Source organism: Sapajus apella, unplaced genomic scaffold (genome assembly GCF_009761245.1).
Source record: "Sapajus apella isolate SASKATOON/1434 unplaced genomic scaffold, GSC_monkey_1.0 scaffold3, whole genome shotgun sequence".
NCBI classification, from domain to species: domain Eukaryota; kingdom Metazoa; phylum Chordata; class Mammalia; order Primates; family Cebidae; genus Sapajus; species Sapajus apella.
In genome coordinates this window covers 63319725-63342700 of record NW_022436943.1, presented here as the reverse complement: position 1 = coordinate 63342700, position 22976 = coordinate 63319725, and the positions used below count along the sequence as shown (strand labels likewise).

The window sequence follows — 22976 nt, the reverse complement described above, 5'->3', positions numbered from 1 at the left end:
ACAAAGTATCACTGAGCTTCAAACGTCAATTGTGCCAAGGTTGAGAAGCACCTGTGTAGTAAGATCCTGCATTTGCGCTCGCACGCGTGTGTGTGTGTGCGCGCGCGCGTGTGTGTGTTTACTCCCCGTCTGGAGCCCTGGCTGTCTGTGAGACTCTTGCACACAGGGAGGCTGGTGGGAACGGGCAGTAGCTATAAAATACAGGAAACAAAGCATTTATTTCTATCATGTCTGATTTCTACAGCAGGCTTGTATTTTGTAAGAAAAAGGTTTTCTGCTAAAAAAACAAAAACCTCTACAGAGTAAATGATGGCAACTCAGGGACAGCCATGTCCTATACTGATGCCCCCAGGCCTAGGAGTGCCTGTCCCTCCTACTCGGGACCCTTGCTGGCCCACCCTTTTCTTGAGAATCACTTGAAGTCAATTCAGAGATTCCTTGGTGACAGGGCTCGGGGCTGGTCCTTTCTAGTTGAGAGCTGACAGCATATTTGCGCGGTTCATGTTTCTCTTCTCAAGTGGAAGTAGCTCCCGTTTCCGAAACAGCTGCGGGCGATGGCATGCGGAGTGGAAAAAGCTATGGACTCACTCCCAGCTCTCATCTCCCTTGCCACGTCCCTGATGATAGGGGAGGGGAATGAGGGAAAGCGTGGTATAGAACAGGAGGCCTTCCTGTAGCACGGCAAGGCACCTCTGTTCCTCCAGGCTACCCATGAGGTTGGATGGAGCTTTGGGCCTCCCCACTCCTGGCTTAGCCCCCATCTGTCTGTTCATTACTTACCCATCCATCCTCCATCCGACTCTGTCTACTCCCCACCCGATCGTCCATCCGTCTGTCCATCTATCTGCCCACCCACCCACATATCCAATTCTCCATCCACCCACCTACCCTGTCCACCCATCAACCATTAACCCACCCACCTTATCCACCCACCCACCCACCCACCTTACCCACCCATCAACTATCCACCCACCCACCTTACCCACCCATCAACCATCCACCCACCCACCTTATCCACCCATCAAACACCCACCCACCTTACCCACCCATCAACTATCCACCCACCCACCTTATCCACCCATCAAACAGCCATCCACCCACCTTATCCACACATCAACCACCCACCCACCTTACCCACCCATCAACCACCCGCCCACCCAGCCGCCTCCACCAGCCCACGCATCTAACCATCCTCCCGGCTGTCTACATCACTAGGCAGGTCAGAGACAGGAAACAACAAGAAAGTTCTTTACCCGAGGAGCTGTCGTTGGTCGGGGAACCAACAATGAGAGTGATGAACTCAGGTTTAAAGGAATATGTCTTCCATTTTTTCTCACCCTGAACCTTTTGCCATTTGCAGAATAAAGCGATTGCGACCCCTGTCCAGGGCGTCTGGGACATGCGGAACAAGCAGTTTCACACGGGCATCGAGATCAAGGTGTGGGCCATCGCGTGCTTTGCCCCCCAGCGCCAGTGCACAGAAGTCCATCTGAAGTAAGGCCGCCACAGGCAGAGGCTCCGGCCTGAGTCCTGCCCGCTGGGCAGCTGGAGGGAACACTTGCAGGACTGACTGTGGGTGGGATGGGGTGAGGGCGCTGGCATGGGTTTTGATGTCAGGGTTCATCAGCCTTTCCCTGTCAAAGACCGCTGGCTGGGCCAGGGCAAGACATGCAGGCCCCATCGGTTCCTCTCTGGCTGCTGGGACCCACCTTTGCGGTTAGCATCAAGAAGTAGTGCAGACCATAGACAGAACCAAACAGGATCTGGCTGGGCGCGGTGGCTCATGCCTGTAAACCAGCACTTTGGGAGGCCAAGGTGGGTGGATCATGAAGTCAGGAGTTCAAGACCAGCCTGGCCAATATGGTGAAACCCCGTGTCTACTAAAAATACAAAAATTAGCTGGCTGTGGTGGTGGACGCCTATGCTCCCTGTATAGGTGCTCAGGAGGCTGAGGGAGGAATCACTTGAACCTAGGAGGTGGAGGTTGCAGTGAGCCAAGATCACACCACTGCACTCCAGCCTGGGCGACAGAGTGAGACTCTGTCTCAAAAAAAAACCAAACAGGATGTGAGGAAGTTGTAAGTAAGGGCAAAAGAGAAAATTAGATTCAATGAACTACAGTTATTTAAAAAAAAATTTAGCTCCATATTTGTGTAAATTAAGTTAGAAGGAGAAAATGAAGACCGAATCAGAGAGAGATGGGCTGGGCACAGTGGCTCACGCTGGTAACCCCCAGCACTTTGGGAAGCTGAGGCAGGAGGATCACTTGCCACCAGGAGTTTGAGACCAGCCCATCTCTACAAAAATTATAAAAATTAGGTGTGGTGGCACATGCCTGTAGTCCCAGTTACTCGGGGCCCTGAGGCTGGAGAATCACTTGAACCTGGGAGGCAGAGGTTGCAGTGAACCAAGATCACGCCACTGCACTCCAGCCTGGGTAAAAAAAGTGAGATTCCATCTCAAGAAAAATAATCAGGAAGAGATGGTGAAATAGAGAGGTGGAAAGGCTGGGAGTATTATCTTCCTTCCCGTACAAGGGGAGTAATGGAAATAAGAGGAGAGAAGTTTTCGTTTGTGTCTCTGCCACCCGCCCAGGTGAGTGCCGGGCCCTCTAGGAAGCCCGAGTGCCATGGTAGCGCCTACCCCTCAGCCGGGACCCTTGCCTCAGTCAGCACAGCTGTGCCAGGGATGGGCCCAGCCGGACCTGGTGTCGGGAGCACACAGCAGTGTGGCTCATGCCTTTTTGCCAGGCTTCAAAGGAAACATAAAGTCTTCGCTCCCCACTCTGTGGGGGCAACAGGGGAGAACTCCTGCCTGGGAGTTGTAGCGGGTGCCTTGGCCGTTCCAGCAAGGGCGGACGTGAACGGGCCTGGCTCCTGGAGCTGACATCTTGCTGGCAAGTGGCCATCTGTCCTTCTGAGGCCACCTTGTGTCCACACTGCTGGCAGAGGAGCCGGAAGCCCAGAGAGGAGGTCTGGGAAACAAACTGAAGTAGGTTAGGGTCTGAACACGGGGTCGCTTTCTGCCCTGTCTTCTGTCCTCGGCCCCTTCCTTCGCTCTGTCCTGGAGCTGAAGATGTGGGTGGACACACACATGCTTCTTGACCTGCTGTAATGTACAGGAAATTGGACACTGGCTGGGTTGGAGTGCCGTGTCCTCGCCCTTATTGTAGAAGGTGACATGATTCTTAGTCTTCGGCTTAAAATAGCAGCCGCTGCCCTGCCTCCAACCCCGCCCTAGCTTCTCAAGGCCGGCGCAGCCAGCTGCTGCCTCTCCTCGGGCTGTGCCGCAGGGTGCTGTGTTTCTCTCATGATGATGTCACGCGGTCCAAGTTGTGCCCATCAGAACAACTGGGGGGAAAGATTTAGAAGGACGGTGAGCTGGAAATGTCCCCCGCTCTGACGGTGCCTGCCCTGTGCGTGGGGAGAGTGCTGGCCTCCTTCACCAGAGCTCCCGGGGCTGCTCGGCAGCTCTGCAGGGACAGCATAGCATCTCCGCTCCGGAGCCGCCGCCGCCTCGAGGCAGCGTTAGCGTGGTGCAAAGGCTGCTGTTATGGCGGGTTAGCCACACGTGACTTTCAAGTGTCCTTACACGTCTGTTGAGCACACTTCACCTTTCTCATGAGTTAGTATGTTTTAGGAGACGTAGCTCTGAATTCTGGCTTTGTCCGGGGCGTAAAGAAAAGCTTTGAGCTCAGCAACAGTGCTTTGGGCCTCGTAAAAATGCTGGCCTTGCTTGAGGGCCTCTGGTCCGTCTGAGTTCGCCGTTCCCAGTGCAGCGTAGCGAACTGAGCCCTCTCCTCCAGGTCCTTCACAGAGCAGCTCAGAAAGATCTCGCGGGACGCCGGCATGCCCATCCAGGGCCAGCCATGCTTCTGCAAATACGCGCAGGGGGCGGACAGCGTGGAGCCCATGTTCCGGCACCTGAAGAACACGTACGCAGGCCTGCAGCTGGTGGTGGTCATTCTGCCCGGCAAGACGCCGGTATACGGTAGGTGTGGGCCTCCTGCTGGCTGTGGGGAGGGGTCGTGGTCTCTGTGGGTGTTTGTTCCTTCCACAGCCCCTCTGTGTTTCTGCTGCACTGAGAAGGTGCTCCTTTCGGGAGGCTGAGAAAGAAGAGGTGGCTTCTGATCACTGTCACGTCTGTGTTCAGGACCTTTCCGTCGTCCTGTGTGACGCCATGGTCCTGGGCAGCCAGTAGCCTCAAGTGGCACAGGCCTTGGCACGTGTGTGGGCAGCATGTCCCTCACACCACATGTGTGTCGGCTGGATGCAGGTGCGTTTGTTCCATGCGCAGAGCGTAGCACTAAGGTCAGCTCCCTGCCCATGTGTCATCTCTCTGCCCACCACAGAATTTTGTGGAGTTTTGCCAAAGTCCTTTGTGCCAGGGGGTCACCCACAGGGCCCCACCTCCAGCCATGGACACATTATTGACACGTAAAAGCCACACTTCTCTCCTCCAAGTTCAACATCCCAAAAAAAGAAGGAAAGATAGAGCTATTGCTGTTGACATCCTGGTGACATTGTCCTGGGAGTCGCTGTTTCCCAGGCTGCCCAGTGAGCAGCTGACCAGTTGCTTCATGAAAGAGACCAGGAATAGCTGGGGGGGTGGGGGGAGCCATGGAGCTCTTTGATGTCGGGTTTACATCTGCCAAGGATTTTGAGGGTGCCAGTGTTTTTATTTTTAACCACCCAAGCATTTGCTTGCAGCCAGAGCACTGTGGTGTGAGTGGCCTTCCTTTTATTTTTCTTTTTTTAAATTGAGACAAGGGCTGGCTTGTCTCAATTCAGACAGAATTGAGTACAGTGGTGTGATTTTGGCTAACTGCAGCCTCCGCCTCCTGAGTTCAAGTGATTCTCCCTCCTCAACTTCCCAAGTAGCTGGGATTACAGGCACATGCCACCATGCCTGGCTAATTTTTGTTTTATTAGAAGAGACGGGGTTTCGCCGTGTTAGCCTGGCTGGTCTCAAACTCCTGGCCTCAGGTGATCTGCCTGCCTCGGCCTCCCAGAGTGCTGGGATTACAGGCATGAGCCATCACGCCCGGCCAGTGTGAGTGGCCTTCCTAAGCAGGAGTGGTGAGTCCTTCCTTCTAGCTGAGCTCTTTCTCTCTTGCCCTGGAGCCCTGGATTAGGGGTTTAAATGGTTTTGTTCATAAACTGGAGGGATGAGATAGACTCACCCAGCTTCCCTTCCTGAGGGAGGAGGGGAAGCCTGCCCTGGGCGAGGTGGGCATGGCCGTGCTGGAGCCTGGACTCCAAGGAGCGTGGGGTCCCTCTCGGGGCCAGTGACCTTGGACAGAGGGGGACACACAAAGCCCAGCACAGCTGCCGTGGTTGCACTGCCAGATGGGGGTGAGAGGGCTGGTGGCAGCTGCTGTGCTCGGGGCCGGCTGAGGAAGGGGCGCCAGCAGAGCTGTGTCTGTGCCTCTTGTGTCCCTTAGCTGAGGTCAAGCGTGTGGGAGACACGGTACTGGGGATGGCCACGCAGTGCGTGCAGATGAAGAACGTGCAGAGGACCACGCCACAGACCCTGTCCAACCTCTGTCTGAAGATCAACGTCAAGCTGGGAGGCGTGAACAACATCCTGCTGCCCCAGGGCAGGTGAGGCCCGGAGCCTTCCTGTCCGCCTGCGGACCAGGCACTGTGGGACTCCTGGCCGGGTGGGGTGCGGTGTGCAGCAGGGCAGGGTTCCTTCACCTGGGCCAGTGCTGTCCTGGCCACAGCAGAGCAAAGATGTCAGACATAGATCTGGCCGCTCAAGCTCTGCTGGGGGCCAGGGGCATCTGCAGGAGCTTGAGCACTGTGGCTGGGTTTCCAGACACAGAAATTCACGCCTTGAATGTCAGTGGGGAAGGCAGAGCAGGGCACGCCTCAAGGGGCCAGAAGATGGGCTTCCCCCTCCGCAGCAGTAACTGCTGTGTGGACCAGGGACCCCCATGCTTCCCACACCAGGCTGGGCATGGATGCTACATCATGCTGGGACTTTGGACTGAAAGCTCCTTATGGGACACACTGTTGGCAGCTCCCAGGCCAGGGCAGGACGTGTGGCCACCTGCCTGCCTCAGAGGCTCAGGGCTGACGGTGTGGGGGGTGATGGAGCTGCACCCTCATTGGGCATGTCCTGACCCACTAAGCATCCAGTCTAGGGCGGGGCCGGTGTTTGCTTCTTCCACTCCTCTGAGGCCACCAACCTGTGATGTAGGCGAGAAAGACGTCTCCACGATGACCAGCATCTTTGCCAACCCTGGCAGTTCTCTTAACATTTGGATGACAACGGAGAATACGTAGAATCAGATAACGTGTGCATTTGTGCAGAAGGGGTCTGTGGAGGCTGTGGGCAGCCCCCGTGGTGCGGATCTGCTGGAGCTCGCAGTCACGGTGGGGCTCATCTGAGAAAGCCATCCTAAGCCAGGCAGTGTGCTAAATCTCCTTCGCCCTCACCATCACAGAGTTAAGAATCCTAAATTGAACTGCCTTAAGGCAGTGACCCTCTGTATTTGGCAAGTGGGCGGTGGTGAGCCCCTGCTGTGTGCACAGGCCTGTGCTGGGTCACCACAGTGTCCTCACATCTGAACCCCAGCGGGGCTCATTTCCAGAGTGTCCTACTCAGCAGGACTGATCGGGGCCAGGAATTTCCACCCCTAGCAAGTGGACGCGCAGTGCTGATGCTGCTGCACGCAGGACCAGGCTTTGAGGGCCACCGAGTTATACACTCCCGGAAACAGTCCGTTGAATTCATCAGGGAACAGGGAGATACCGTGGGAAGAACCCGGATTCCAAGTCGGACGGCTGTGGGCGTGGGCACGGGCCCTGTGGTGAGACAGGTTCATGGGAATGAGCGAAGACCAATCCGGAGCTGCCTGAGAACTGAAAGTGCTGCTCCTTAGTCCACAGGTTCTGTATTTATTGAGTGCCTACTGTGTGCAGGGAGTCTGGGCCATAATTGGGCAGCACAGGGCCAGAAATCCTGGTGGAGGCACCCAGGTGAGACGATCATGAGCCCATCACACAGGTGGCAGGTGCACAGCAGAGCTGTGGGAGGGCCGTGAGGGCAGACAGGAGACAGGCCCGCCCACGTGCAGCCTAGGGGCCGCTGGGGAACTAAGGCTCCCTCCAGTCGGCTGGGGCCGTCTGGAGGCACCTGACTAACAGCGTGGCCAGCTCTGGGTCCATGAAGCCGAGAAGGGCTGGTGGCCTGGCCAGGCCAGAGCAGGGGGATGGGGAGGGAGCGCCTAGAGTCTGAGTTGTTTTGAATAGAGAGCCCCAGGGCTTGCTGGCAGGTTGGATTGGGCTGTGCCTGAAGGAAAAATCTAGGCTCTTGGCCGGACTGCAGGAGAGACCCCGTCGGCATTAGACAGGGAGGCTTTTGGGAAGGTGAGCACCGGATGTGGGTGAACTGGACCACGAGGCCTCTGTGGAGCTTCTGAGTGCAGAGGTTGAGTGGACACTGGGAACCAGGAGGCTGGCGTCAGGGGAGACAGGATCCAGGAATCCTCAAGCAGACAGGTGGTAGCCCAAGCCCTGGGCCTTGGAGAAGGCTGGAGTTGAAGGCCTGGAGTGGGAGGAACCAGCAGCGGAGATGGGAGAGGCTGGGGTGGGGAGGCCAGGCACAGGGCCCTAGGCACCAAAGGAAGTGTGTCCTGTGGCCAGCCAGATGCAGCGAGGCTGGAGGCATGGCCGTGGGTCTGTGATGCAGAGGTCACCAGTGACCTTGGGAAGAGGAGCCTTGTTGCTGTGGCCACAGGAAGTCTGACTAGCAGGGGCCTGGGAGCCAGCGTGAGCAGTGATGGGTTTGGCTGACTCAGGGAGCTCCGCTGGAGAGAGAGTGGGCGGGGAGTGAGTCACAAGCTCGTGGGGACATGGATGCCGGGAGAGGGCAGCAGAGGCGAGGGTAGCAGGGCTGGCAGAGCGGCCACTTCTGATGCTTCCTGATGTTGCCTGCAGCGCCCAGGCAAGGCTGGGTGGGGTGCAGGGCGGTGCACTCTCAACCCGGCAGCAGTGCCCAGAGGGAGGTGCTGTTAGCCTTGGCCTTTCCCCGGAGAGCCCGAGGCCCATGTGCCTATCCCTGCTCCCTCGCCAGCTGCCTCCCGAGGAAGCCACCGCTGGGATACACTCAGGGTCTGAAAGTTCCCTGTGGGGTAGTTTTGCTGCCAGGGGTATGTGGTAATGTCTGGACACACACTGGAGTGTCAGGCCAGAGGGGGTGCTGGTGGACTCCAGTGGGTGAACGCCAGGCCTGCCACTCAAGATCCGTCCACACTCAGGGCAGCCCCCACCCCAACAAAGAGCCAGCAGGCCTGGGGGGTTGGTGAGAAAGCCTGGCATGGGTGTGGCTGTGGAGGGTGGAGAGTGAGTACTCCCTGGCCTGAGCCGCACCTCCACAGCTGTCAGCCCCTGGCCCCTCTGGGTGGGGTGCACTCCACCCAAGCCCCAACCTCTGGCCATTCTGAAGCAGATTTCAGACCTCATATCATTTAATCTGCAAGGTTTTCGGTATTCCTGTTAGAAGATCAGGATTCTTTTCAAAAGGATCACCTTGACACACTGACCACCTCCAAAACAGGACGATGGCACCTCCTAGGGTGAGAGGTCCAGGCGTGTCTCGCCGTGGCCCCTGACGCTGCTCCTCTCCGCAGGCCGCCGGTGTTCCAGCAGCCCGTCATCTTTCTGGGAGCGGATGTCACTCACCCGCCCGCCGGGGACGGGAAGAAGCCCTCCATTGCCGCCGTGAGTGTCAGCACTTTCCCACGGGTCTCTTGTTAATGATGTTCGGGACCCTGTCAAGGTCCCGCTGCCACAGTGTGGCCAGGGTTCCTTCCTGAGAGGCATGGGGTCTCACTAAGCTGCAGTAGGGAGGCCAGGGTCGTGTGGGAGAGAGGTGTTTGGATGGGTTACTACAATGACACAAAATAAGTTCTAAGAAGCAGCTGGAGGGCAGGCACGGGGGCTCATGCCTGGAATCCCAGCCCTCGGGGAGGTCTGAGGTTCAAGGAGTCCCCTTGCACATGGGGGCCTGACTGGCCACTGGTAGCCTAGGGTGTGATGACCCCGAGCCCCCAGGGTGTGAAAACTCTGTCTAGGGACACAGCCCCAAACCTCAGACAGGCCAGAGCTGCATCTGTTTTCCTTCTGTTGCTCTTGGGCAGTGAGCATATTGCTTCAGAACTTTCTTGGGTGTAAAATGAGAAAACAAATGTCGACCTCATGGGAGTATTAGGAAATGATGTAGTTAAGTGCTTGGCACGTAGTAGATGCTCAAAAAATGCTCACATTCCAGCCTGGGCAACACGATGAACCCCCATCTCTACAAAAAGAGCTGGAGGTGGTGGTGTGCCCGTAGCCCCTGCTACGTCGGAGGCTGAGGTGGGAGGAGCCGGAGCCCAGGAGGTGGAGGCTGCAGCAAGACGAGGTCAGGCCACTTGCACTCCAGCCTGGCCAACAAAGTGAGATTTTGTCTCAAAAGAAAAAAAAGGCAGAAAGAGAAAAAGAAAATGCTAGCGTGATTATTGCATTAGCTGGGAGGCAATATGGAGGCAGGAGAATCTATCTGGGACACGGGGAAGCCATTCAAGCTGCCCAGGCAGAAGGAGACCAGCATATGATCCATTCTCTGGTGTTACCCAGGCACACTTCCATTAGGAAGCTGACATCGTGCCAGCTAATTCCTGCTTGGCGTGATAATCACAACCCCACCACGCCCGTGCTTACGGTGCTGCTCACTTTGCTGAGGCGTTTTTTTGTTTTGTTATTTTGGTTGTTTTTTTTTGAGACAGAATAACTGTCACCCAGGCTGGAGCGCAGTGGTGCAATCTCAGCTCACTGCAACCTCTGCCTCCTAGGTTCAAGCAATTCTCATGCCTCAGCCTCCCGAGTCGCTGGGATTACAGCCACCTGGCACCGTGGCTGGCTAATTTTTGTATTTTTTCAAGACCATGTTGGCCAGGCTGGCCTCGAACCCCTGACCTCAGGTGATCCACCCGCCTCAACATCCCAAAGTACTGGAATGACAGGCATAAGCCGCCGAACCTGCCCATGCTGAGTCGTTTTCAGCCCTTTCCTCTGATGGTGAAGCACCACACGGCCATCTCGGAGGCACAGCGGGGCACCAGTTGCCTGGGAGGGAGCCCCGAGGGTCCTGTAGCTGGGGAAAGCTCGCAGCACAGCAGGCTGGCCCACTCCCCTGTCCCTGCCTCACCTGGTCCCCATTAGCTTTTTTTCTGCACACATGTTATGAGGCGTTCAAGCATATCTCAGGCTTTTGGAGCCTTAGATTGTTTTTTCAAGTTTTCAGGAACAGAGAAAGCTGTGTGTTTATCCCCTATCCCTACGATTCTCAATCAATAGGAACAGATTTCTGTTTATGTTAATGTATTTCTGTTTATACCAACTGGAAACATTTCAGAGCTTATTTATTTTTCTCTTGGTTTAAGAGAAAAATTATAGCCCAAGGCAGGACAAAGGACGTGGAATAGTGGAAGAATTCACTGGGAGAGAACTTGTTCTGTAAGGATTTACGAAGGAGGAGGCAGATTGCCAAGAAGCAGTTCCTATTTTTCAGTGACATAAGAGGTTTTATTTCCGTCAGTGTTTTTCAAAATGTAAGGACCTCGCCTTCCCCAGCCAGGGGCTGGAGCAGCACTTGGGGATCTACCCAGTTCCCTCCACGGGCTGGGCCGCCTCATCCTTACACTCCCCTGCCCGACAGAAGACCTGCAGAGCCGTTCTGCCCTCTTTGTGGCCGTGGCACTTCAGTGGCTGCTGGCCTGGCTGCCGTGCCTTTGGGATGCTGCACGTTGATGTGCTTGTAGTTTCTTTGGAAGAAATAGGGGCACGCCCACCCATTGTCTTCTTTGGACTGATGAATTCAGCCACTTCTGATCCTAAGCAGAGGAGAGTTCTAATCTGTTCTTTTGTTTTTGAGACAGAATCTCACCCTGTCGCCCAGGCTAGAGTGCCGTAGCATGATCTTGGCTCACAGCAACCTCCACCTCCTGGGTTCAAGCAATTCTCCTTACGCAGGCCCCTGAGTAGCTGCCTGGCTAATTTTTGTATTTTCAGTAGAGATGGGGTTTTCACCATCTTGGCCAGGCTGGTCTCAAACTCCTGACCGCAGGTGATCCGCCCACCTGGGCCTCCACAGTGCTGGGATTACAGGTGTGAGCCACTGCGCCCAGTCTTTTTATTTATTTATTTATTTATTAAAAAAATTTTTTTAAGCTATGTAAGTTGGCAAACTGTTGTAATTTGGGACGTATTTATGAACCCTGTTGCCAGACACTGAAAGCCTAAAGGCTGTGAATTCATACCAGACAGCTATTGTCACTTGACCATGACGTGAGTTCCAGGGTAGGGACACTTCTTGTCCCCATCTTCCCGAGAGTCCAGGAGAGGAAAGTTGCAGGAACCCCTGACCACACTCACTGGCTGTTCCTGCAGGTGGTGGGCAGCATGGACGCCCACCCCAATCGCTACTGCGCCACCGTGCGCGTGCAGCAGCACCGGCAGGAGATCATTCAGGACCTGGCCGCCATGGTCCGCGAGCTCCTCATCCAGTTCTACAAGTCCACACGCTTCAAGCCCACCCGCATCATCTTCTACCGCGACGGCGTCTCCGAGGGCCAGTTCCAGCAGGTAGGTGCCTCTTGGAACCTTTCCTCCCCTTCTCCAGGGTCTGTAATTCACCTGTTTGTGCAGCAGAACTACACTTGATAAGTGACAGGAATGGTGTGGCTTTCATTTGGCCCCAAGGCTGATCTTCTCACAGCACGGAAGGGGGTCCGGGGAGGAGATGGGACACAGGGCTGTCGAGACCATGACATGTGACGCTGAGTCAGGACGGAGGGAGAGGAGAAGGGGCGGGTATGGGCTTGGGGACCAAGAGATGAGGGAGAGACGCTTGAGTCCAGCTGACTCACAGAGCAGCGCTCCATCTGAGGGCTTCCCGAGAGCCTGGCTTTGCCTTGCAGGCTGTGGAGAGCTGTCGGGTATTTTTGCAAGGCAGGGAGCACATCGTGTCTGGGATGCTGTCTGCAGTGTGAGAGGTGTGCAGGCAGGGCTGGGAGGAGGAATCGGTGCCAGCTCTGTTGAAAGTAGGGTCCCCAACGTGGCCACTGTCTGGATGTGGAGAATGGCAGGGATGGCCATAGTGGGTCACTGCGTCTGGATGGGCAGGGGAGCCATCGCAGAAGGGTGATGGCTTTGTTGCTGTCTTTGGTTGAGAGCACCTGCAGCACCCACCGGACAAGATGACCTGTGGGCAGGAATGAGTCCATCCTGGCCTGGAACTCGGACGATGGGTGCCCCGAATGTTTCTCCTGTTGGCTGGCGCCAATTCCTTCCCACCCCTCTCCACATCACACGCTCGCTTCCTTGGGAGGTGTTAGCAAGGAAAGCAGAAGAAAGCCACCCCGGACCTGTTGAGGGAGGAGCCCCACCCAGTAGGAACACATCCTTGGTGGCTGCCCAGGAGCTCAGGAACCTGCCTCCTTGATCAACAGGCTGGATGGCATGCAACCCAGCTCCCGTGTTTGCCTTCCCAGTCCAGAGTGGAGGCAGAGCTCAGTCCTGAGGCCCGTGGCCTGCTGGGAGGACTAAAGGGATACACCTTGACCGGCTGGCACTTCCTGGCTTGGAGTCTGCCCCAAGCTTCTGCAGGAGCCTGGCCGCTGCGGGTGCCTTCTGGGCTCAGAGCCCAGCCTGCGCCCCTGGCCTTGGCTGCACCCCTGGTCCACACAACCTCCTGGGCCCTGCAGGGGAAGTGTTCTCCCCGACTCTGAGCACGAAGCCCCTCCTCCTCCATCCAGTCCTCCCTGTAGAGAGGATAGCGTCTGCCCTCTGTGTTTTCATCTCCCCGTGAACACACTCAGTGTCTCTCCGAATCACCACGGCTGGGCGTTCCTAAACCCAGATAGCACACGCGGGACCATTGCTCACACGCACTACCGTCTTTAAACACGGCCTCCTCCCCTCCCGGGCCCCTAGGTTCTCCACCACGAGCTGCTGGCCATCCGCGAGGCCTGCATCAAGCTGGAGAAAGACTACCAGCCCGGGATCACGTTCATCGTGGTGCAGAAGCGGCACCACACGCGGCTCTTCTGCACGGACAAGAACGAGCGGGTGAGTTTCCGCAGGATGCCAGGCACGGCGCTCCCCTCAGCCCCACACCCCGAGCCATGCTCACTGGGAACCTGTGGCCACAGTGCTGCTGTTCCACGCTCTGGAGTGACTCCGTCCTCCAAGGGGCCTCATGGGGACCCAGGCTTGGGCACTAGAGAAGGCTGTCCTTGACTTGGTGAAGGCTTTTTTGTTGTTTTGGTGGTTTTAGTTTTTGTTTTCTTCCAGGATGGGGTCTGGCTCTGTCACCCAGGCTAGAATGCAGTGGCACGATCATAGCTCACTGCAGCCTCCAGCTCCTGGGCTCAAGCAATCCTCCCGTCTCCCAGCCTCCCTGGCAACTAGGACTACAGGCATGCACCATCACTCCTGGCTAATTTTTTTTTTTTTTTTTTTTTTTTTTTTTTTTTTTTTAAATGGAGACAGGGTCTTACTATGTTGTCCAAGCTGGTCTCGAACACCTGGGCTCAAGCCATCCTTTTCCTTGGCCTGCCAAAGTGTTGGGATTACAGGTGTGAGCCACTGGGCCCCACCAAAAAGCCTTAATTTGTAAATCCTGTAGGCCTGGGTCTAGGCAGAAGATGTCACTTACCTAGTAGATTAACAGAAGAGGTGGCTCTGAAAAGGACCCCGTTAGAAACCACAGCAAGGAACTGCAAGAACTGGCAGAGTGGTGTAAACTCAGACCCTTCCGATGGGTCACTGTGACGGGGCTGGAAGGGGAGGGGAGAGATGGCGGCGTGGAAGCGCCACGGTTCATCTCACGGGTTTCCAGAAGGAGAATGGGGAGGAGCAAGATTTGTAGATAGAACAGCTGAGAATTCTCCGCAGCTGAAGACAGATAGGAGACCCAGGTTAGAAGTATCTTCCCTGTCCTTGTAGGATAAGTGAAAATAAACCCACACCTTTACACATGGTCCTAACTGCACAGCATCAAGGTTGCTGCCTAAGGAAACAGACCTGCCTAGAAAAAAGGCCTTAGACCCACAGCTAGAACACGGTGACCTGGCCAGGGTAGGGCTGGAAGGCGGAGGGGTAATAATATCCACCCAGCACCCAGGAAAGAAACAGAGTGTGGGGCTCCCTACAGCTGTGCCCAGGCAAGGACACAGGGAGGGCTTGTTGTGCAAATGGAAGAAGAAACAGAAGTTAAGCATCACAGTGAGGAAAAAGACTTTTTTTTTTTTTTTTTTTTGAGATGAGGTCTTGCTCTGTCGCCAGGCTGGAGCACAGTGGTGCAGTCTCGGCTCACTGCAACCTCTGCCTCCCGGTTCAAGCGATTCTTCTGCCTCAGCCTCCCAAGTAGCTGGCCAAACACCTGGCTAATTTTTGTATTTTTAGTAGAGGTGGGGTTTCACCATGTTGGCCAGGATGGTCTCGATCTCTTGATCTTGTGATCCACCCGCCTCGGCCTCCCAAAGTGCTGGGATTACAGGCGTGAGCCACCGCGCCCAGCCAGAAAAAGACTGTTTTATCACAGTAAAAGAAATCATTCACCAGGCTGGGCGCAGTGGCTCGTGCCTGTAATCCCAGCACTTTGGGAGGCCGAGGCGGGTGGATCTCCTAAGGTCAGGAGACTGAGACCAGCCTGGCCAACACAGCAAAACCCTGTCTCTACTAAAAAAAACAAATAAATAAAATAAAATAAAAATGTGCTGGGTGTGATGGCGGGTGCCTGTAATCCCAGCTACTCAGAAGGCTGAGGCAGGAGAATCACTTGAACCTGGGAGGTGGAGGTTGCAGTGAGCTGAGATGGTACCACTGTACTCCAGCCTCGGCGACAGAGTGAGACTCTCTCAAAGAAGAAAAAAACCTAAAAATAAATAAATAAATGGAAGGATTCACCCATAAGATATAGCAACTAATGAGCTTGAATGTACCTAACACCAAATTATGTAAAGAAAAAAATGTAAAACAAAAACTAGCAGATTTTTAAGGAGAAATTGATGAACACACCATCAAAGTGGGGTATTTTAACACAGCTCTGTTAAACTTTTTCAAGGCAAAAATGAATAAATACTAAAAATTAGGGCCAAGCATGGTGACTTATGCCTGTAATCCCACCATTTTGGGAGGCCAGGGCAGGAAGATCACATTAGTTCAAGAGTTCACGACCAGCCTGAGCAACAAAATAAAACCTCGTCTCCCTTTTTTTTTTTTTTTTTTTTTTTTTTTTGAGATGGAGTCTCACTGTGTTGCCCAGGCTGGAGTGCAATGGCACAATCTTGGCTTACTGCAACCTCTGCCTCTCGGGTTCAAATGATTCTCCTGCCTCAGCCTCCTGAGTAGCTGAGCTTACAGGCACCTGCTATCACACGCTGCTAATTTTTGTATTTTAGGTAGAGATGGGGTTTCACCAGGTTGGCCAGGCTGGTCTTGAACTCTTGACCTCACTCAGGTGATCCACCTGCCTCAACCTCCCACAATGCTGGGATTACAGGCGTGAGCCACCACGCCCGGCCATGAAACCATCTCTGAGAGAAATTTAAAAATTAGTTGTGTATGGTCCCAGCTACTCAGGAGGCTGAGGAGGGTGGGCAGGAGAATTGCTTGAGCTCAGGAGGTTGAGGCTGCAATGAGCTGTGATTGCACCACTGCACTCTAGCCTGTCTTAAAAAGAAGAGAACCCTGAAAATTGGAAAAGTGAAATGAACAAGCCAAGCCAGGTCTAATAGATAGAATCTTCCCTACAAATAGCTGAGTTGACATGGAAGGGTTATAAGAGTTGGCCTTCTACCAGGACAAAGGAAGTCTCAGGAAATTTCCAAACTTCAGTCTCAAATAAGCCATATTTTTTTTTTTATCATCATACAATTAAACTTCAAATCAACAGTAGAAACGAAGTTGAAGAATGTTTTAAACTTTCAATTCACTGCGGAGTAGCTCATGCATTAAACATGTAACAAGAATAGAAACCACAAAGTACTCAGAACCGAACAAAAATGAGAATGTCCTGTCAAGCCTTATGCAATCCAGCTACACAGTGCAGTCTGTAGATTTAGGCAAATTTGTTGTACAACAACAAAGAGAATGATAAAAATAAGCCCAACGCCATCGGAAGAATGGGAATAAGAGAACTCAGTCCCCAGGAGTTCAAGAGACGGCTGAGGCACTCCTGGCCTTGGGTGCCTTCCCCTTTCCCTGCCCCCTCCCTTCCCTCGCAGCCCCAGATCTCTGTTGCCAGGAGGCAGAGGGCTCCGAAATCAGCTTACTCCTGGTGACAGCTACACATAACTTCCCCATCCTAGAATGGGAAATGAGGTAGAAACTGAAGAAATAAAACAGATGAATGAAATGCAAACCTGCTTTGAAAAGTGACGTTAGGGCCGGGTGCACTGGCTCACACCTGTAATCCCAGCACTTTGGGAGGCTGAGGCAGCTGGAACACCTGAGGTTGGGAGTTTGAGAACAGCCTGACCAACGTGGAGAAACCCGGTCTCTACTAAAAATACAAAATTAGCCGCATGTGGTGGATACTGTAATCCCAGCTACTTGGGAAGCTAAGGCAGGAGAATCACTTGAAGCCAGGAGTTGGAGGTTTTGGTGAGCCGAAATTGTGCCATCGTACTTTAGCCTGGGCAACGAGAGCGAAACTCTGTCTCAAAAAAAAAAAAAAGAGAGAGAAAGAAAAAAAATTAGCTGGGTATGCTGGTAAGTACCTGTAATCCCAGCTACTTGGGTGGCTGAGGCAGGAGAATTGCTTGAACCTGAGAGGCAGAGGTTGCAGTGAGCTGAGATTGTACCCCTACACTCTAGCCTGGTCAACAAAGCAAGATTCCATCTTAAAAAAAAATAGATATCAGGAGCAAAAAAGAAACTATAACTGCAGAAAAGGTATGCATTATTTAAATCATAATGGAGTATCATTAACTTTATGCCGATAAATTTGGAAGCTTATAAAAAAATGTTAACAGTTGTTGGTAGAACTATATGAATTACCAAAATTAGCTCAAGAGGATAGTTCAATAATCATTGTGGGGTTTTTTGTGTTTGTTTTTTGTTTCTTTGTTTGTTTTGAGATGGATTCTTGCTCTGTTGCCAGGCTGGAGTGCAGTGGTGCAGTCTCGGCTCACTGCAACCCCCGCTTCCGGGGTTCAAGTTATTCCCTGCCTTAGCCTCCCACGTAGCTGGGATTACAGGCACGAGTCACTATGCCCAGCTTTTTGTATTTTAGTAGAGACATGGTTTCACCATGTTGGCCAGGCTAGTCTCGATCTGCTGACTTGGTGATCTGCCCACCTTGGCCTCCCAAAGTGCTGGGATTACAGGCGTGAGCCACCACCCCGGCCAAGGATAGTTCAATAATAATTGTTAAAAGCTTCTCACCTCAAAAGGCATCAGGCACAGAGAGTTTTACAGGCAAGTTTTTTTGTTGTTGTTTGTTTTTGTGACGGAGTCTCTGTCACATGTCAGGCTGGAGTGCAGTGGTGCGATCTCAACTCACTGCAACCTCTGCTTCCTGAGTTCAAGTGATTCTCCTGCCATAGCTTTCTGAGTAGCTGGGACTACAGGTGCATGCCACCACACACCCAGCTAATTTTTGTATTTTAGTAGAGATGGGGTTTTACCATGTTGGCCAGGATGGTCTCCATCTCCTGACCTCCTGATCTGCCTGCCTCAGCCTCCCAAAGTGCTGGGATTACAGGTGTGAGCCACCATACCCAGCCAAGGCAAGTTTTACCAAACCTTCAAGAATAGGTAGAGTGTGGCAGAGAATGGGAAATGGGGGGAAATGACTTCACTTATTAACTCACATTATGAGGTTAGCCTGATAACACCAGGTTTGTCGAGAATGTGGTTAAAGTGCCAGGCCAGCAGCCTTACAGCCTGGGCTTGAATCCAGCCCGTGCATGTCCTGGCCACTTGACTGTGAGCTTTCACTGAGCCTCCCTTTGTCATGTTGAGAAAGATATGGGAGCATTAACTGAGTTAGCACTTGAAAGCACTTGGCCCAGTCCCACCTCAGCCTCCCGAGTAGCTGGGATTACAGGCATGAGCCACCACGCCTGGCTAGTTTTGTATTTTCAGTAGAGACGGGTTTCTCCATGTTGGTCAGGCTGGTCTCAAACTCCCAACCTCAGGTAATCTGCCTGCCTCAGCCCCCCAAAGTGCTGGGATTACAGGCCTGAGCCACTGTGTCCAGCCACATGTCAGTATTTCTATACAGTAATGAAAATTAGTAAACTGTATCTATCAAATGGATACATCTCAACATTGTAATATTGAGCAAAAGAACGAGTAGCAAAATATGTAAATGCGATACATGTCTACAGTTTTAAGACTTTAAAAGCAATAAATTATAGTACTAGTGGATACTTGAATATGTAGCAAGGACATTTTAAGTGTGTGTAGAAAGAATAAAGTCTATTTGAGATTGCACCAGGAAAAGGAGCCGGGGGGGACATGGTCTAGAAGAGATCCAGAGCAGACAACCATTTCCGAATATTTGTTTAAAAATCTAGACCAGGTTTGTGGCTCATGACTGTAATCCTAGTCTTTGGGAGGCTGAGGCAGGAGGATCACTAAAGGCTGAGAGTTCACAACCATTCTGGGCAACATAGCAAGACCCTGACCCTACAGAAAATAAAATATAAACTTAGCTAAGTGTGGTGGCATGTGCCTGTCGTCCCAGCTACTTGGGAGGCTGAGGTGAGAGGACAGCCTGAGGAGTTTGAGGCTGCAGTGAGCTGTGGTTGCAGCACTGCGCTCCAGCCTGGGCGGCAGAGCGAGACCCTGCCTCTAAATCACAAAAATATATTTTTAAAAAAAGCTTACAAGGAAGGGAGCACACTGGAGATTCTTTTTTGTATGTATATTTGGAATATTTGTACAACTAAAAAAAAAATCATCAGGGACCCTGCTAAATGCTGGGCCGGGCTTGTGGGTGGGAATTTGCTGCTGTGGTGGCTGTGCTTGATTCTTGGCTGGCTTTTTTTTTTTTTGAGACGGAGTTTCACTCTTGTTACCCAGGCTGGAGTGCAATGGCGTGATCTCGGCTCACCGCACCCTCTGCCTCCTGGGTTCAGGCAATTCTCCTGAGTAGCTGGGACTACAGGCACGCGCCACCATGCCCAGCTAATTTTTTGTAGTTTTAGTAGAGACGGGGTTTCACCATGTTGACCAGGATGGTCTGGAGATCTTGACCTCATGATCCACCCGCCTCGGCCTCCCAAAGTTCTGGGATTACAGGCTTGAGCCACCACGCCCGGCCATTGGCTGGCTTTTTGACCCATGCTTGTGACCTTGTAATTCCACCATTGAATGCTTAAATGAACTGCTCCCAGCCTCTGGGACAGTCTCCGATGGAGCTGCCCCGTTGTCACAGGTGCTGGGAGCAGGTGCTCCTGACAACGTTCGGAGCCCCCCAGCTCCTCCACCTGGAGCGCTGGTGTGCCTGCACTTGGTTGATGTCCTGTCTACAGCCAATCACCCGGTTTGGCTTTAGAGTTGTATATTGGTGACAGTTTCCGTCGTGACCTCAAATCAAAATAACACCAAACATAGTGAAGAACTCTTAAGGCATTAAAGGCACATTCTGCAGTGAAAAGACTGCATTTAACTCATGGGCCTTCATGAGAGTTGACAGAAAATAACCCCACCCCACATAGAGTGTTAACTAATTTAACTTGGTGGTTAGCACTTGTTAAATTTTATTTAAAGCTATACCACCCAGCACCTGTATTAGCCAATTTACAAACTTCAAAATAGGGCACCCTGGCCAGCAGGTGGCACGGCTGCCTGGCTCACCTGCTTGGCTCTGCCGGTCGCTGGCCGTGTCTAACGAGATGCCTGTGTTGCTGAAGGTTGGGAAAAGTGGAAACATTCCAGCAGGCACGACTGTGGACACGAAAATCACCCACCCCACCGAGTTCGACTTCTACCTGTGCAGCCATGCTGGCATCCAGGTAAGGACGGGAGCCCCTTTTGTACAGAGTCTTGGCCATCTGCCATGTCATCTCCGTGTTCAGCAAACACTTGTGCTCTGGCTGGCACGTGAGATGTGGTATGAGGGGCCCAGACAGGCAGTAGCCAGGGGACCCAGGACCCAGGCTATGTGAGGCGCTGGTGGGGACAGTGGGGTGGTCAGCATGGGATTCCCAGAGGAAGGAAGTCCCATTTGCTAGGGCTGAGGAGCCAGGAGTGCCAAGGCCCCTGGGGAGCCGGGGGTGTGGTGCGCCTGGAGCTTCATGAGTTGGAAGGTGAGGTCTGAGCAGGAATGGGGTGCTCGGGCTGCCATGGGGTGGCGGCTAGGAAGGCTGCTGTAGGGGCCACGTGGGGCAGCCTCCATGTCAGTTCACAAGCACTTGGCGCAGTCAGCCTTGCTGTCCCTCCTCGCACAATCACTGGCCAGGGCCAGACTCCAGGCAAGGACTGGGCACTCGGAGAAGTTGGCCACGGTGTTGGTTATCAGGTTATCACCTCGGGGCTTTCCTGGGTTCCCTCCTGAGGGGACCCCCATCTGGCTGAAGGCAATGCTGGTGAGCCCTGACCCACAGGAACACCATGTCCGCGGAAACACCTGCCCCACCCGGCTCTGCAGAGCCTCAGCCTGGGGACGGGAGGAGCCTTGATCACGTGCCATCCCTGCCTGCAGGGAGCTTCATCACAGGGGCTCTTGGATTTTAAAGTATAAGTAAGGACTTGAATATCCCTTCCCAAAGGATTTGAACCCTGGAGTTTGAGGATTTGCTGTGAACTTTGTACATACCTTTAATATTACATTGGAAATATCTAAAAATGTCACATTATTCACATGCCTGACAGAGAAAGAATGGGGGCTGGTCTAGACGGCGGCCTGGGAGCGGAGAGTGGGTTTCGCTGTTGGAAGCCTTAGTGAGAAGCAAGTGATGGAGTGTGCGCAGAGTTTGTGACATTTCTTGGTCCAAAGCACCTGTCCCGGCCCTGGCTTCCTTTGCCAGGGCTGGTGAGATGTACCTGGGGCCGTGCCCTGCCTGTGTTTGCCCTTCCCTCCTGGTCAGGTAGCCTTACCCAGCAGGGCTTCCTAGGCGTGTTTCCTGGGCAAACTCTTCTCCCTGAACTTTCTGCCCAAAATCTTTCTAACTGGGGATGCTTCTCTGGTGGGCTGTTTATGGCCCAAGGTTGCCACTGCTGCTGTGTCCTTAGCAAACCCACGGAGACAGATGCCCTCACTTCCCCTGGGCCCCTGTGACAGCCACTAGTCACATGCCAGGAAAGGAGTGCCAGAGCGTGTGCAGTGGAGCATCAGGGACGAATGTTCCACGGCCCGCCAGCACCAGGGCCCTCAGCACCGGTCCAGACACGGAGCAGGTGGCAGGGACTGTGCTGGACAGGTTGTTGTGGGAAGGGCCTGGGAGGCGGGCAGGCAGGCGGGCAGAGGTGGCAGAGAGCCCCACAGTCAGCAGCTGGTGCTGCTTTCATTTCAAACGATCACCCCCAGGAGGTATGTAAAGTGGTACTCACGTTCACACTCTTGCTTCTACAGTGTTACTGCTAATGTGTAACTTTTTTTTCTTTGAGACGGTGTCTTACTCTGTCGCCCAGGCTGGAGTACAGTGGCGCAATCTTGGCTCACTGCAGCCTTTGCCTCTCGGGTTCCAGCGATTCCCCTGCCTCAGACTCCTGGGTAGCTGGGATTATAGGCACACACCAACATACTCGGCTAATTTTTGTATTTTTACTAGAGACTGGGTTTCGCCATCTTGGCCAGGCTAGTTTTGAACTCCTGACCTCACGTGATCTGCCTGCCTAAGCCTCCCAAAGTGCTGGGATTATAGGCGTAAGCCACCATGCCAGGCCTAATGTATAACTTTCATTAGAGGTTTTTTCCTTGCCATTATAAGTAAATTACATAAAACATAATATACATCAATGCCACTGTCCTTGTTACATCTACTTTTTTTTTTTTAGTTACAAAGTCAACTGTATATATCCACTTTTAATACTGCTTTGTATTTTTGCTATGATTTTTTGATGTGTGAATATGTACAGTTTTACCAATGTGGGGCCATTTGCTGTATATAGTTGTTATGATGCCCGCCCCCCCCTTTTTTTTTTTTTTGAGACAGAGTCTCACTCTGTTGCCCAGGCTAGAGTGCAGTGGCACGATCTCGGCTTACCACAACCTCCGCCTCCCAGGCTCAAGTGATTCTCCTGCTTCAGCCTCCCGAGCAGCTGGGCCTACAGCGTGCACCACCACACCTGGCTAATTTGTATTTTTAGTAGAGACAGCATTTCACTGTGTTGGCCAGGCTGATCTCAAACTCCTGACCTCGTGATGCCCTCGCCTTGGCCTCCCAAAGTGCTGGGATTATAGGCGTGAGTCACCGCGCCTGGCCTATGATGCATTTTTAATAATACACATATAAATATTCTTCCACAGTATCCTTTTTTTGAAAAAAATTTGCATTTTTTTATTTAAAGAGACAGGTTTTACCTTGGTCGGGCTGGTTTCGAACTCCTGATCTCAGGTGATCCACCTGCCTCGGCCTCCCAAAGTGCTGGGATTACACGTGTGAGCCACTGCACCCAGCCTTTTTTAAAATTTTTTTTACACAGTATCCTTTTAAAGATTTGATGGGGAGTCCAACTATCCAATTTTCTGATCTGCTTTTAGGGGACAAGCAGGCCTTCGCACTATCACGTCCTTTGGGATGACAATCGTTTCTCCTCTGATGAGCTGCAGATTCTAACCTACCAGCTGTGTCACACCTACGTGCGCTGCACACGCTCCGTGTCCATCCCGGCGCCAGCATACTACGCTCACCTGGTGGCCTTCCGGGCCAGGTACCACCTGGTGGATAAGGAACATGACAGGTAAGTGGCACACCTGGCTGGAGGTCACGGCAGGGCTGTGCTTTTGGCACGGGTATTGGCAGCGGC

At 53.1% G+C, this 22976-nt stretch overlaps 1 protein-coding gene across 2 annotated transcripts in view; it reads left to right on the top strand.

Annotated features, from left to right (window-relative positions):
• Positions 1–22976, top strand: part of AGO2 (argonaute RISC catalytic component 2) — a 114371-nt gene that overhangs the window by 85599 nt on the left and 5796 nt on the right. For both annotated transcript variants that reach the window (XM_032247108.1, XM_032247117.1), the window contains exons 11-18: positions 1361–1494; positions 3806–3990; positions 5444–5603; positions 8639–8729; positions 11439–11633; positions 12984–13118; positions 19919–20020; positions 22711–22910. In XM_032247108.1, the coding sequence (XP_032102999.1) occupies positions 1361–1494; positions 3806–3990; positions 5444–5603; positions 8639–8729; positions 11439–11633; positions 12984–13118; positions 19919–20020; positions 22711–22910 (1202 nt within the window). The remainder of the gene's footprint in view (positions 1–1360; positions 1495–3805; positions 3991–5443; positions 5604–8638; positions 8730–11438; positions 11634–12983; positions 13119–19918; positions 20021–22710; positions 22911–22976) is intronic.